This window comes from Pogona vitticeps, chromosome 1 (assembly GCF_051106095.1).
Source record: "Pogona vitticeps strain Pit_001003342236 chromosome 1, PviZW2.1, whole genome shotgun sequence".
NCBI classification, from domain to species: domain Eukaryota; kingdom Metazoa; phylum Chordata; class Lepidosauria; order Squamata; family Agamidae; genus Pogona; species Pogona vitticeps.
In genome coordinates this window covers 278,468,407-278,483,031 of record NC_135783.1, presented here as the reverse complement: position 1 = coordinate 278,483,031, position 14,625 = coordinate 278,468,407, and the positions used below count along the sequence as shown (strand labels likewise).

Sequence of the window (14,625 nt, the reverse complement as noted above, 5' to 3'; positions counted from 1 at the left end):
TGACCTGATTTTAGAACAGAAAAATCTGTCGTGAGGGCAACAGATGTCAGAGGAGTGGGACTTAATGGAAGAATTGAACAAAGGTTTCATATAGTTAGAGAAGGCAAAGAGTACACTGGGGGGGGGGGGAATCACACTTTTGCAAAACTTCCCAGCTATTAGCTCTTCAAGTGAAATATGGGCAAAATGAGAGACAGAGAACAAGACCACAGAGTAGCAAAGAGTGGAGAAGGAGAAGTGAAACTAGAAAAGAGGCAAAGCAGAATGAATTGGGACAAAGCTCTTTCAGGTGATCATCACCTAAAACACTTGATATCACATGATCCTAGTGCTTCACTCCTTCACTGCACCCTCCGCTTCAACAAACCCAAATTCTGTCCTCTGTTTGAACTCAGGCAGTCATAGTTTGTTCTGAACAAATCAGCTTCAAACCATGATTTGATGTTTTCTTTTTTTTTTGTTAACCAACTTTGGTTAGACCTTAGCATAGCTCCCTGAGCTCTTATGTACTACTGTATAAAACTATCACCTTTTCTACAATGAAGAGTTCACTCCTCCTCTTAATAAAGGAGAAGAGTGAACTCTTCTGTTTCTTTTGTAGAAATGATTTACATACAAAGGAGAAGAGCTGAGAATGAGCATAGGAGCCCAAAACTTGCTGTGACTTATTTGTGAGAAATGGTTGTCTGAATAAGGCCTTAGGAATTGTCTAGCTGAGAAGGTTAAGCTAATAAACAATTTCTTTCAAGAATATGGAAACTAAACATTTAAACTATATTTAAAAGCCTTCCTGCTGCATACACCAATTAAACTTTACAGCAACTTTAGAAACAAATCCACAATTGTTACTAGTTTTTTTTCAAACCTGTGAGGGTCCTAAATGCAAATAACCCCACCTAACTGTGATTTTTCCTGAGTACAGACAGTTAAAGTAGTTTGCTATTCACACGTCTGCATGGCACAGGTAAATGATCCTTATGGAATGAATGGAACACATCCTTTCCTGAATTTCCCAAATAAACCCTTAAAAGCTAAAGAACTCTCTGTGGCTTAATCAGCAATCTTCCTGCTGTAACTGAAGTTTCTAAATTAAGCTTCGTCTAGGTTTTTACACATGTTATCTTGGTGTACCATTATTGTGCATGCAAAGGGCACCCAAATAGTGCCCTGGGAATCTACTGTCCAAATGCCTCTCATGGAAATTATGGAATAGCTCAGGCATAAATGTAACTTGTGTACAGTCTTCTGGTGAATTCTTGAAAAGTCCTTGTAGTTTTTTATATTATGTGTAAGACTTATTCAAGGACGTTATGAATCTGGGCCAAACCAGGGAGCCTCTCAAGCCTGAGCCAACTTCTGGCATAACGCTTCCCAAGAAGGTGAAGGGTGGGACTGGAGCAGAGATTAACCAGTTTACTTGTTTCTGGTTAATAATCCAACACACTGGAAATTTTCCCATCCTACCAATGCCTCCTTTCTATTTAAAAAAAAAAAAAAGCATACAGACCCATCTGCTGTTTGATTTAGGACATAACAGTGTGAAATGACCATAAGGCTTGTTACTGGAGAAATCTGCCGCTAGTCCAAATATCTGCGAGGAAAAGGGAGATGGGTGTGCTGGGGGTCTGGTCTGGATCACACGAGTGAAGTTAACAGAGCTGGATCTTTAGTGAGCAGGGAAAAGAAAAGTCAAACGGCTCTGCAGCTGCATTAGCCGGAGATTCAGAGACTTGTATTCACTGTTCCAAACTGCTGTAAACGTTCGCTGTCAGTTGCTGTTTATTTTTAAGTTCAAAAAAAAAGTGTGGGGAAACCTTTGAGCCATTGTATATGCCATTCATGGCCAGAGGATCCAGAACGGCAGGTAAAAGCCGTTAATCCCCAGCAAGCTGCTGGGGAGGCTAACTGTCAGAGATGACAAAAGTTAATTGGAAACATGAGCAGCATAACAGAAGATATATTTGCAGTAATTGGGATGTAATGTCTCCAGAAGAGAAAGTTTGCAAGGAGTAAGTTTAGAAGAGAAAGTGGTTCTCAAGAGGTGAGTAAGCAAGTGTGCTTCTAACACTCTGTCTTTAGGAAATGCCTTCGGTAAGAAAGATAAATCAAGAGATTTGGACTTGCTAAGGAAGTATTTTCAGCTCGCGCTTCTTATTACAACTGGTTTGAATTATGAAATAGATGTGTTATGTACGATTGCTGTCTGAATAAAGGACATGTTGAGTTTTAGTTTTGTGGGTTTGGTTTGGTTCAGTTTTGAATAGGGCTTGGTAAATGAGTTTGCTGTTGCCTGAAAGATCTGCTGATGAAGTTCTTTTGTATTTTCTCCTGTGTTTTGGTTTATATTCCATTTGGGACTTTGCCAAGAAGAAAACTAAGTACTGTACAACTAATTTTACTAAGATTAAAGCAGACTGTTTGGTCAGAAGTTATTATTATTATTATTATTATTATTATTATTATTATTATTATTATTATTATTATTATTATTATTATTATTATTATTATTATTATTATTATTATTATTGTTGTTGTTGTTGTTGTTGTTGTTGTTGTTGTTGTTGTTGTTGTTGTTGTTGTTAGTGTTAGTGTTAGTATTAGTATTAGTATTAGTATTAGTATTAGTATTATTAGTATTATTATTATTATTAGTAGTAGTAGTAGTAGTAGTAGTCGTCGTCGTCGTCATTGTTGTTGTTATATTTCAGTATTGCCTGAGTGGAACAATTTAACACACTCTGTTCCTGTGCCTTTGTTTACAGTTGTTGTTAGACAGTTTGGAGAAGAATTCTATATTACTGGGGAACACCTAACTGTAGAGTAGAGTGTTCCTAGAAACAGACGGTCCTTGCCTGCAGGCTTAAAATAAGAAAACAACGCAAAAGCCTGAGCAGTCCTCATCTCTGGCAATTGAGACAGGCTGCTGCTTTTTGAACAGAATAAAAATAATTTTTGTCTTGCTTCAAATGCTGTAAATCTTTTAAAAAGGAAAGTCGTGTAAGAGCGATATTGGGCAACAAAAATTCATTTAAAAGGTGAAATTTTACGTGCAAATAATGCCTAAATAGTTCTTAGTTGCCATAGAGTGCCACCTCTTTGACAGTGAAAGCAAACTGGGCTTATCTGAAGCTGTTCCAAAGACAAAAGCTTCACACTCTTGTCCTTTTTGCCTCCCCTCTCTTCTAGAACCAGCAGACGATTTACCCTCCCAGCCCACAGGAATGAATGAAAATGCACCACCTCCAGCCCAAAGCAGCAGTGGCACCAATGCTGCCAGTTGCAATAACTCTTCTGCCATCCCCCAGCCCAATTCTGCAGTTAAACCCTGGCGCAGCAAGTCTCTTAGTGCTAAGCACACTGCCACGTCTTCCATATTAGCAGTAAAACAGCAAGTTCCAGAGCCTCCAAAACCGCCTCCAGAGATGGTTAAAACAACTCCCAATGGTCAGAAATCCATGCTTGAGAAACTGAAACTCTTTAATACAAAAGGTGGCTCCAAAGCTGGAGGGTCATCCCTTGAATGTCCAGGGTCCAGGGACACAAGTTGTGAAAGACTGGAGGCCCTAACCAGTTTGGAGGAAAGCGAAGAGACAGATGTTGCAAATCGGAATGTGAACAACCCAGGATCAATATCTAATAGTCCCAAAATTGCACTCAAGGGAATTGCACAAAGAACGTTTAGCCGGGCACTGACCAACAAGAAGAGTTCCCCAAAGGGCAACGAGAAGGAAAAAGAAAAGCAGAAGGATAAAGAAAAGGAAAAAAACAAAGACATTGCCAAGAGGATATCAGTAACAGAGAAAACAGACCTGAAGGAGGAGCTGAAAGAAGAGCAAACCCCACCAGCTATCACAGAGATGCCAAAAAAATCCTCCAAGATTGCAAGCTTTATTCCCAAAGGAGGAAAGCTAAACAGTGCCAAGAAGGAGGCACCTGCCCCTTCACACAGTGGGATACCAAAACCAGGGATGAAAAACACCACAGGGAAATCCTCAAGTGCCCCAAATTGTTCTGCAAAGGACGGCGAGAGAAGCCGCAGTGGGAAGCCTGCCTCAGGCCTCTCTCATCAGAAGCCCCAGTTAGACAGCAGAAATTCGAGTTCCACATCAAGTTTGGCCTCCTCTGAAGGGAGAGGAATAGGAGGGGTGTCTGCCCTGAGTACTAGCAGCAGCACGCAGGCTGTCAGTGGGCCAACAAGCAGTACCACACAGACCACAGGAAGCAATACTGTGAGTGTTCAGCTACCTCATCCACAACAGCAATACAGCCACCCAAATACTGCCACAGTAGCTCCTTTTATGTACAGGTAAGAATACCTCTTCCCAGAGGATCATGTCCGACCCTTTTAGTGATTTTTTTTCTGTGTTAGCCTTTCTTTCTAGGAGGACTATGGCGGGGTGGTGGTGGAAATTAAGACTATAACAGTTGTGTTGAGTGTAGAATCTACAGTAGAACCTAAGAAGCAAAAGCTTGCTGTTCAAATAGGACATGGATTATTCTGTTCCCTGCCCCCCACAGATGGCAAACTACCTGAAAAGTCAATGGACTGTTTGTAGATATAACTAATTATTTTTAAAGTGAATTTGTAAGATTGTGGTGCGGCAATCCCAGGGCAGTTCACAAATTATTAAATAATTATTCGTGAACTAACCATTGCCCTAGCCTAGACTACAATGGGAAAATACTTTTATGCTTTATTTCAGTTTTGTTGGGGGCGGGGTTTAGTCATGCTTTACTATGTCTATGAATTCAAGACATTATTTCCTCCAATTGGACAGATTGCCAGTGGCTCAAGCACTCCTCGGTGCCTTGCGCCTTGCTTTCTGTCCAGCTATCTCAGCTAGGCCAGAGGAGAGGCAGTGAAGGCAAATGGCAATACCTGAACAACTAAACAACTTCCTCACGCTTCACCCACTGACCTCAGAAGCAAAGGGCTCAGCAGCAGCCCTTAACTTACGAGTTTGTTTCAGGCATCTCCAGGAGGGCTTAAAACCTTTCCCCTACAGACACAGGATCCTACTGTAAATTGTTACATTAAAAAACAGTTAAGCACATAGTAGCATTAAAATAATTAATTTAAAGTGTTAAAAACACATTAAGACACATGAAAATGCATGATACTGATTAGACATGGGTTCTTTGTTTTTTGTATCCCTGGGGTACAAATACATATTGTGGCACCACAGATGCCACAGAGGCCCATTCCTTCCTCCCAGAACCAGTTAGTCCAGTCATTGGTCACTGCGCAGCCCTGGGGTCCTTCACTGTTTTTGTACCGCTGATCTGGGAGGGAACCCAGCTGGTACTTTCCTGCCTCCCTGCACAGCCAACCACTCATCAGCTGAGTGGGGAGACTCGCTGTCCTGCCTCCTCAACAGAGTGGTCGGCTGCACGAGAAGGTGGTGAAGTGCCAGCCAGGCTCTTTCCTGAATTGGTATGACAACAAAGGACCCCAGCGCTGTGCGGCAACCAGTGAGTGCACCGGTCGGGTCTAGGGGAGGGAATGGGCTTCCATGCCACCTGTGGTGCTGCGATTCGAATATACAAATAGCCCATGTCTAATATCGACCAAAAAGTAGATTTTTACTTCTCTTGGTTAAATGCTTTTGAAACTGCATAAGTATAATCGGGAGGTGGCAAGACTAATTACTTAATTGCTGCTTTCAAAAGTCACCTTAAACCAGCCTTTTCCAGACAGCTGACTGTGAGATTGCAGGGGATTCCCACACATCTGGTATGCAACTGGCTTGAGAAGACTCCTCTAAATGATTGTTGTTGTTTCTTTTTGTTTTTGTTTTTAGATGAATACCCTCCCTTTGTCCCAGAGAAAACAAACTTAACAGTAATACCAATAGCAAAGACAAAAGAAATGCAATAAAACATAGTACAAATTATTGAAAACATTAACATTTTATATTTATAGGACAACATACGCCTTACAGCCATCATAATGTCTGACTCCGTGTCGGCCACTCTCCTCTGTTCCTAATTTTTTCTTCACTTTGGCAGGTTATTGCATGGTCTTGGGCCCACGCACTGCACCTTGTTGTGTGTGGCTAAATCACTCTGGTTATGTCAGTAGTTTAAGTGTCTGGCTGCAGAGCGAGAGGTTGGTAGTTCAGTTTCCCACTGTGCCTCCTCAACAGGGGTCTTGTCCAGCTCTGCAGCTCTAAATGATGATGTTTGTCTCTAGTGGAGGAAAGATGGGATATAAATGAAATCCACTGGTGCCTCGCTAGACGATAATAATCCGTTCCACTGAAATCGCTGTTTAGCGAAATCATTGTCTAGCAAAAAGCATTTCCCCATTGGAATGCATTGAAACCTGTTTAATGCATTCCAATGGGGAAGAATCGTCATTGTCTAGCGAAGGTCTGCCATAGGAAAGCTGCTTTGCGAACCGCCAATCAGCTGTTTAAATAGCTGTCTTGTGAAGCTTAGGTCCCGAAAATACCCATTTTGCAAGCGCAGAGGGAGCTGTCAAAATTGTTGTCTAGTGAAAATTGGTTTGCGAAGCAGGGACCAAACATTGTCCAGCGAAATTCCCCCATAGGAATCACTGTTTTGCGAATCGCTATAGCAATCGCAAAAAGTCAATGTCTAGCGAAAAACTGTCATGCAGGGTAACTGTCTAGCAAGGCACCACTGTAGATAAGTATAAAATAGGAAGATGACAAATGGCAGCTGGCATAAGTCTGTAGTTCATTTCACAAAGTGAACTCCATTGTCATCTGTGATGATTGGGCCTTGAGCACCAACATCAGCTGTTGAACAAACAGGTGACTTAATTTAAAATTGGAGGTATTTGAAAGTCCAGTTGAGGGCTTGCAAAACCTATATACAACAGCAAATATTTCCTATTTTTTACAGTTCAGTGCTTGTTTCCATTTCTAGGACATAGCTCAACATGGGACTAATGAATTATGTAAAGTCAGTCTGCTAGTGTATCCTGGGGAGAGGACACATCACTAGATGGCAAGTGCTGTCGTATTGGTGCCGGAATTCCTTTCAGCTTATGAATGACTAAATCTTCCTTTCTCTGCCATTCTGTTTTGCACTTAAGATCCCAGACAGACAATGAAGGAAATGTAACGGCTGAGCCTAGCCCTGGAGGGGTAAGCACAAGCATGGATCCTGCTCCTTACACGAAAACTGGACAGCCTATTTTAGAAGATCTTTCTGGTAAGGGTTGCACTGAATGTGTTGACTTGTGTTGACTGAGGAATAAAAGATGAGGCTCAGTGAGATTCAGTAATTACCCTTTCCTCCCTCTGTGACAGAAGGAAGGTTAATATGCTTGTTTGTCCTTGATGCTTCTTTCTGATGACTCAAGATTGGAGTTCTTCTGTGTCTTCATGTTTGATGCAGGTCCTTGAATATCACAGGCAGAGGCCTAAAGAATCTTTTATTCAATTTTGTACAAAAGTTTAATTGGTAATTCATATAAGTCACTTTGTCAAATCCCCACCTTGCCTCTTAATTCAGAATTAATTTAAAGGTCCAGCAACATTTTTAGCTTAAAACTATTACAGTGGACCCTTGACTTACAGATGGCTTGACTTACAGACTTTTTGAGTTACAGACTTCTCTGGCCGCAAAATTTAGGTTTGACTTGCAGCCTGAGAATTGACTTACAGACCAGAAAAAAACCAAAATGGAACAAAAACGGCCTGTTACGGGATTAATCGGTTTTCAATGCACTGTAGGTCAATGGAGACTTGACTTACAGAGTTTTTGACTTGAGAACCGCCTTCCAATATGGATTAGTTCTCAAGTCAAGACCCCACCTGTACAGAAGTTACAACTTGCTCTCCCACTGAATCTCATTTTTGTTTTCAAATAATTTTGCTTCTTTGATTTTCAGTTGTTCAGATTTCCAGGTTTTAATTCCGCCCCATTTTGCTCAGTCGGGAAACCTTTATGTAAAATTTGACTGCTTGGTTACTGGTGCTTATCCTACCCAGTTCTAAACTTATTGATCCAGTAGATCTCTGTACACAGTGTAAGACATATATGCTATATAGGACTGTGTTTATCAGGGATAGGGACTCCAGTCACAGGACTCATTGTCAAGTCAGACTTCTGTTGCATGATGACTTGACTCATTTTTTTCAATGACTCAGACTCGACTTGTGACTCAGAACTCACCCACCCCTCCCTTGTTTTCTGGAGAAAAAGCTTGCTTGTGATAGGGACTTGGGACTCAGGACTTGGTACAAAAGACTTGGACTTGGGATTCTTGCTGACATCCCTGGTGTTTATGCATATTTGATTGTTGTTAAAGATTTAATCTTGGTAATGTTGAACCATTAAGAAAATTCTAACAGTTTGATTCATTGTGTTTTTTTTAATTCATTAAACTGGAGAATTAAAAAAAACATTTAAATTCCCTCCAAAATGAGCAGTAATGAATTAAATAATGAGAAATTGTAGCTCAAAAGTACTATAACTGATTCTAGTAAAATAAGAAAATTTAAAATCATTGCTGCCCATTCAAAACAAAATAGGAATAACAAATTCATAAAAAATTGATCCAAACTGTGGCCCTGCCACAAGAGAATATAGTTAGTTAGGCACCCTTCAGTCTCGAAAGACTATGGTAGCGTGCTCTGTATGGAGGGCTTGGAACAGCGCCTAGTGTGGCTGAGAAGGCCAATTCGAGAGTGACAGTCCCTTCCACACTGAAGACAAACCCAGTCTGTCCCCTGTCCGGCTCCCTGGTTTTGCTGCTTATGTGACTTCCTCTTTGCCTCGGCCTGCTGGGCAAGGGTCTCTTCAAATTGGGAGAGGCCGTGATGCACTGCCTGCCTCCAGGCTGAACGGTCAGATGTCAGGGCTTCCCATCTGTTGAGGTCTATTCCTAAGGCCTTCAGATCACAAGAGAATAGCAGCATACATAAAAGAAAGCCCTCCTGTTCCAGCTTTATGTTCCCCATAGTGACCAGTCTGATGTTTCCAGGAAACTCAGGAGCTGCCAGGGAAGGCAACAGTCCTCTTCTGGTGTATGTAACTGGGGTTCAGTATTGTACTGTTGCTGAACACGCAGCTTCATTTTAGTTGTCGTGATATATCTATTGTAGAGATGGGGACGAACTGCCAAAATGGTGATTCGTCTTGTTCATCATTCGTCTAGGTTGACAAACGAAGAACCACTAACTTATAAATGTTTTACCAACAAACCACAAATTGGTTTGTCCGTACTTGTTTTTTTTTAAGACAACTGGTGGCTGTGTTAAAAAAAAAAGCTGAGCCCCCAGCCCCCAGAGCTTGCCCCCTTCCCACTGTCCCATCACCTACCGACCTTGTATTGCTGCCTTTGCTACTACCACCATCTTTGCCGCAAAAGCAGCAGCTTCCCTTCCTGCAGCCTAGCCTTCCTCTCTGCCTATGCCCCCAAGGAACAGATGATCCACAGAGGCATAGGCAGAGAGGGCAAGCCTCTGTTCCGAAGTAGCAAATAAAAAACAACAGGCAATCATTTTGTATTCGTTGGGGTCTCCAGAATGGACAGACGAATATGCGACAAATCAACAATTTCTCATGGCTTATCCATTGATACTCATACTTAGTGGCATATGTCGCCTTACTGCAGAATGCTGCAAAATTCACCAGGCTGACTTGAGTTACATGTTAATAACCTTTACTCAGGGAAATGATAACATGAAAATGACTTTGTAAAAAACTTTTAATCTGTGATTTATTTCATGACTTTTGATTGAGTTGGCCTTTTAGTTTTCTGAACACATGTTTGGAGTTCAAAAGAAGTTTTTATAAGTGCTGAAATATGATATGACATATTTATTTATTTAAGCTATTCTCCCCCGCCTTTCCCCTTAAAAAGACCCAAGGCAACTTACATAATTAAAATATAATATAAAAGCTAACAACTGTGAGTATACAAATACTAAAAATTGAACAAATACCAAACAAAAAACATAAATAACACCAAAACACATTCAAAGCAGTAAGGTACAACAATTCATTTTAGAAACCCCATTCAAGCAGCCAGTCATTCAGGGAAAGCTTGCTTGTAGAGAAAGGTCTTTACCTGCTTGTGAATTGCCTGATGCTACAATTTAGATATTATTTATCTGCCATTGCTGAATGACACCTCCTGCAGTTACAGTACTCTTGGTTGTCTGTTGTTGGGCCATCAGTTTTGAGTGCTTCAGCATCTTCTGTTCTGCTAAAGCAGTGATGGCAAAACTTTTTGAGCCCAAGTGCCCAAAATGAAACAAACAAACAACGCAGCAGGCGGTGGAAACAGAAGTGGTGGCAGTAGGGGGAATCCCGAGAATGGAGGTGTCTCCAGACCCCACTCTGGATCCACCTCCAGTCGTACCCAACCCCACCATTACCTATAGATCGGCCAGCCCACTGCTGCCCGCATCAACTGCTCCAGATCCTGGCCCACTGCCTGTTGGGGCACTAGCACTGTGGCTGCAGCCGCCTCCTCAGGTTTGGCTGCCAGGAGTAGCGATCCAGCAACTTATGACTCACGTGCCCACAGAGAGGAGGACTCTGTGTGCCAGCTATGGCATGTGTGCCATAGGTTTGCCATCGCTGTGCTAAAGGAATTAACTTGATCCTTAGAGAGGTCTAAATCTACAACAGTATGAGTGTTAGTTTAAATGTAATGTATTTGCTATTTAAGAATTTAGAATAGAATGAAATAAGAATTAGAATGCCTTACAATATAATCAGTTGAAAACTTCCTTATCCTCTGGAAGTAGTGTTTTCTTAGTCTTAAATCTGAGATTGATCCAGTTTGATGGGACAGCAAAGCATCTATGTACGAGGTGACTCCATGAGCAGTTAGCCTGCTGTTTGTAGTGCTGTTTGGAGTTTTGCAGGAAGGGCTGATTTTCTCTTGCAGACAGAGATTGGATGACATTTTTGTTGGAGTGAACTAGCTTGTCCCCAGAGTGTTCTTACCTATGCCTTTCTGGCTCCTGTCAGTGGCTTCTCCTTTTTTTTTAGTGTAGGTAGAATCACTCTGTTTTGGTTTGTTTCCAAAAACAGTCATTTAAAATTAATTTCTAGCTTTCCTTAATGCAAAGATTGTGATGATTTCTAGTGGACAATCACTAGAAATGAACCGAAAGTGAGCCTGCCTGTTCAAATTGCCAATATAATGAACAGGCTTAAGAAGGGAGCAAATGAAACACTTCCTCCGCTTCCTCATTGGAAAAAAGAGTCATTTGAAAAAGAGACTAATTAGAACACATGCGCCTTTTGTAAGGAGATGAATTACTCCTAGAACATCTCAAATATTGCAACAACCCTGTTAGTATTGCCATAAATTATAACTTTTCCTGGGTGAAGAGAGGGTCCCAAATAGCATTTTACAAAATCAGAAATGATCTTTCAATCACTTCCATATTTAAAAACAACATTGTGGGAGCAGTCTATGGGAGTCTGGGACTGGTGGTAAGCAGGACATGTGTTATTCTCAGATCCTGTGCAGCTGCCCTCGTATTCTAAAGTACTGTATATTTCATTGTGTGTAAGTAAGTACGGTGGTGCCTCGCTTAACAAGAGCACCGTATAACGAAGAATACGTATAGCGATCCCTTTTTGGGGATCGCTATACGGAGCTGCCCCAATCGCCGCACTCGCTTTGCGACGATTGGGGCGTCCAAAATGGCCGCCGGACCAGCGAAAACATCGCTGGAGGGGTAAGTTTTGGCGCCTATGGGAACGCATTAAACTAAGTTTAATGCGTTCCAATAGGCTTTTCCTGCCCCGTACAGCGATGTTTTCGCATAGCGAAGGTTAATCCGGAACGGATTAACCTCGCTATGCGGGGCACCACTGTAAGTAAGTAAGTAAGTAAGTAAGTAAGTAAGTAAGTAAGTAAGTAAGTAAGTAAGTAAGTAAGTAAGTAAGTAAATAAATAAATAAATAAATAAATAAATAAATAAATAAATAAATAAATAAATAAATAAATAAATAAATAAATAAATAAATTTCATGGGAAAAGAGACTAATTAGAACACACGGGCCCTTTTAAGGAGATAAAGGAGATCATCACAATCTTTGCATTAAGGAAAACTAGAAATTAATTTTAAATGACTGTTTTTTTCCACACTGGCACTTTTATCTGAAATTATCATATTTGATCCATTCTTTATTTGTTGTTCTCCCATATTTTTGGAGTTGCTTTCAGATTGCAGATGCAATTGAAGCTGGCTAATATCACATTTCTGATTTTTAGCTCACGGCTAGAATCTGCCCTGTCAGAAAATGCAGCGTTCTTATTCTAGCTAAGACTTCTGGTGATATTTCTTGGTTTTATAGTCAGTTGTAATGTTAAAGGCTACTTTTTGATCACTCCATCTTTTCATTATGAACTGTTCTAACAGACATTATTTTGATAAATGAGCAGTAGGTTATCTCCTGGGATTGTGTTTCTGTATGTACATATTGTGGTCAATACTGCCTCCACAAATCTCCAGTTTCTTTCAAATACATACAATGGTGCCTTGCAAGACTATGTTAATTTGTTCCACAAAAATCGCTGTCTTGCGAAAATCGTCCATAGGAAAAACTGTCTTGCGAAACAACAGCGATCGCAAAAAACCATTATCTTGCGGATTAATTGTCCCGCGAGGCAATCGTCTTGCGAGGCACCACTGTACATTTTAACTGTCCTTTCCCCACTACTTGTCAGTGTAACAGTAAGCTCTTATTGTGTTAAAGTACTTGATCTCATTTGCTGGCAGTGCACATTTTGTCCAGTGAATAATGTGTCATTATGTTGCTCTAGTCAAGACCACTGGCAGACCACGTCGTTAAAATATAACAGTCCTTAAGGTGCCACAACGCTTTTGTCTTTCTAGTTCTTTCGTTTTTGACATGATGCCCTAGCATAAACTAACGGGGCTTCCTCTTCTAGAACAATAGCTATTAAAAAACTGAAACCCACATGATGTTGGGTTCTGGAAAGTGAATAAAATAAAAGGAGTAAAACATGTTTAATTTAGAGTCATGAAGAAAGAGCTACTTCTGTTCGTTTTTTGCCTAAAAGTTGCTTTTCTCCCCCTAAAGTTTATTTTTTTCTACCTTCCTCCGTAGGAGAAGATCCAGAAACCCGCCGATTGCGAACTGTCAAGAATATAGCTGATCTTCGACAAAACTTAGAAGAGACCATGTCTAGCTTGCGGGGAACCCAGGTCTCTCACAGGTGACTTGTATGAGTGGCTTGTTTTCTTCAGAAGGAGGAACCCTGTATGCCTGCTTGCCTTTCCTATTTTTCACTCCGACTGCTTTTGCCCCTCAGAAATGATTAAGAGCCATAATGGCAGACATTAACTGGAAGAAGCGTCTATTGTGCCTTATTCTTTTTTCTGAAGGCTAGATTCTATACCTTTTTAGGATATTACTGAGATGGAAGAAGAGGGAGTTTTTGGTCATAGAAGGAATGGGAGCGGGGAGCGGGCTGTATACAGAACCTTAGTCTCATAGAAATGCTTGTTAAATAATAGGTGATGTTTGAATAGAGATGTGCAAAGGTTCCCCTTGAAATGTTAACCAAGCTTTGCTCAGGAGAGAAGTTAATGCATTTTAACCAGGTCTGCACTATTGTGTTTATAGAAGTAGTTGAACTATATTTGAACTGTGTGATAAGGTGCATAACTTGAATTCCTACCTGGTCTTTGGGCAGGGAAAGCCTTATTATTTTATTAGAAATAAAATAATGTATGCTTTTGGAAAGAAAAGGAGATTTTAAGGTGCTCTCATATTTATTTTTAAAGATTTCAAAAAAAAAAAACCCAGTTACATTCTAATACTTAGTGAGATTACTAATTCAGGTATTCAGCTAAGAAATTTTTAGGAAATATAATTTGCAACCACTTTAAAGCAGAGCCTAGAAACCTTATTTTGAAAGGTAACATGCTAACCTGAGTAAAAATAATTTGTTGTCTTTACCCTTTTTCTTTTAAAAATCAATGTATTGTATTATACATTAATAATATATTCATTTTAAATTAAATTTTAAAAGCCATTATTAAACTAGCAAAAATATCCAAAAATGGCATAACCCCCATCACCAACAGCATATTAAAGTACTGAGTAATATTAGTCATTACATCAAGCATTAGTATCATAATCATCCATATCATTAAAACTATGATTACTCACTCTATCAAAGTAATGAGTAACTTTGTGGTTTTTACCAAATTTCTTTCTTAATCTGCATTATACAGCTAGCTCAACTACCAAGTTTTATTTATTTTAATTCTCTGAACGATGTTTTCTGGGTGAGCCCAGGCAACAGACAGGAATATTTCTTAAAAACACATCCACATCATAAAAATGAAGAAAAACAGTTACAAAATAAATAAAAATGTGCAATAAAATAACATGAAGGTATGGCTGAACAAAAAAGACTTTAGACTAGTGAGTAGATTAAATGAATGCATTTTTCAGGTGACAGCGTTCCAAAGATGTGCTCTACCATACTTGGAAATAGAGATGGGGCTATTTGTATACGAATATGAACATCCCCGCCCTACGGGTACAGATAACAAAGGCCCTGCCCCCTGGGGCTGGACTGTCCATTCATGATTTCGCCGCTGATGCTGGCACCGTGGAGCCTTCCTATCTCTCCGTTGCTCCCAA

At 40.3% G+C, this 14,625-nt stretch overlaps 1 protein-coding gene across 12 annotated transcripts in view; it reads left to right on the top strand.

The window, feature by feature from the left end:
* The window catches only part of NAV2 (neuron navigator 2), a 676,025-nt gene that overhangs the window by 519,310 nt on the left and 142,090 nt on the right, over positions 1-14,625 (top strand). For 11 of the 12 annotated variants that reach the window (XM_072985896.2, XM_078383145.1, XM_072985895.2 and 8 more), the window contains 3 exons: positions 3,187-4,306; positions 7,064-7,182; positions 13,078-13,186. In XM_072985896.2, coding sequence (XP_072841997.2) covers positions 3,187-4,306; positions 7,064-7,182; positions 13,078-13,186 — 1,348 coding nt within the window. Of the gene's footprint in view, positions 1-1,535; positions 2,042-3,186; positions 4,307-7,063; positions 7,183-13,077; positions 13,187-14,625 lie in introns of those variants that run through there. The other variant, XM_072985897.2, reaches the window with a different exon arrangement.